Raw genomic sequence first — 1109 nt, 5'->3', positions numbered from 1 at the left:
CCGCTCGGGGGGGATGGAGGTGCTGACGGAGGGTGCAGTGCTGCTGACGGTCCCCACACCGTGCCTCTGCTGGGGAAGGGGCTGTGAACTACGCAGAGCTCTGGCTTGTGTGGCACCCTCCCTGTCTCCCCATCACTGGGCCCCTTCCTAGAAGGGCCACAGGGGTGGTGCTGCCTTCCCCTTGCCTTGTGGGGAGCAGGTTCCAGCCACCCCCTGCTCCGCAGCAGCTCCCTGGGGGCAGCACATCCCTGCAGCTGGGCACCCCAGTGCGGTGGGGGACTGGGGAGGGCACCTCTGCCAGCTGCTGCTCCTCCCTGAGTTGCTCCAGGCAAGAAGAGCCACTGTAGTGCCGTGGAGCATTAAGGGGGTGCAGAGGGGTGACCCCCAACCCACCACCGCTCCTGCGTGCTGCAGGGCAGCCACACATGTAACAACTGGGGCCTGGGCCCACCTCCCCCCATGCACCAGTGTCACCAATCAACCGTTCACAGCAAGGAGCGGAGCGAGGGGCAGCTCTGCGGGAGGGAGCCGGGGAGACAGGCACACACCCCCTGGAGGGGTAAGCGAAGGAGTGTTGCACACGCGTAGAGGAGGAGGGCGGCGGGAGAGGGGCCGGTGTGGTGTGGCTCCGGGGTGCTGTTAGCACATACGCTTGTAGGTGTAGATATAGGCCTTGCAGTTGGGACACGTGTGTGTCACGTCCTTGAAGTCATCGAAGAGGCAGGGGATCAGGCAGCAGCAGAGATCACACCTGGAGCACAGGGAGAGGCAGAGGCGTGAGCTGGGGCAGGTCCTGGGCACGGCGTGTGGGCATGGGCCGGGCCACAAATGGCCCAGAGAGGCGAGTACTTCCCCCACGGAGCCAAGCAAAGGGCAGCGCAAAGCCCCCGCACGCCGTGGAGCGGCTCTGGAACAGACAGCTCCTGCTCTGACCAAGGTCAACAACAGACCTTTGGCCTTGGCACCTTCCCCTCCCCTGGCAGAAGCCCACGGTCACCCCAGGAACCCACCTGCTGCCCCAGTAACACCTCGGTGCCACGGCCCCCGCCATGCCCATCAGCTTGGCCAATGCCAGCAGGACCGGAGCTGAGTGACCACACGCGCCCCGG

General features: G+C 65.8%; 1 protein-coding gene across 1 annotated transcript in view; it reads right to left on the bottom strand.

Moving 5' to 3' along the window:
• Window positions 1-639: 639 nt before the first annotated feature.
• The window catches only part of CDIP1 (cell death-inducing p53 target 1), an 892-nt gene continuing 422 nt past the window's right edge, over window positions 640-1109 (bottom strand). Inside the window, exon 2 of the mRNA XM_010145245.1 lies at window positions 640-751. Coding sequence (XP_010143547.1) covers window positions 640-751 — 112 coding nt within the window. The remainder of the gene's footprint in view (window positions 752-1109) is intronic.

This window comes from Buceros rhinoceros, unplaced genomic scaffold (genome assembly GCF_000710305.1).
Source record: "Buceros rhinoceros silvestris isolate BGI_N320 unplaced genomic scaffold, ASM71030v1 scaffold24590, whole genome shotgun sequence".
NCBI classification, from domain to species: Eukaryota; Metazoa; Chordata; class Aves; order Bucerotiformes; family Bucerotidae; genus Buceros; species Buceros rhinoceros.
This window is presented reverse-complemented; position numbering and strand designations above follow the sequence as displayed.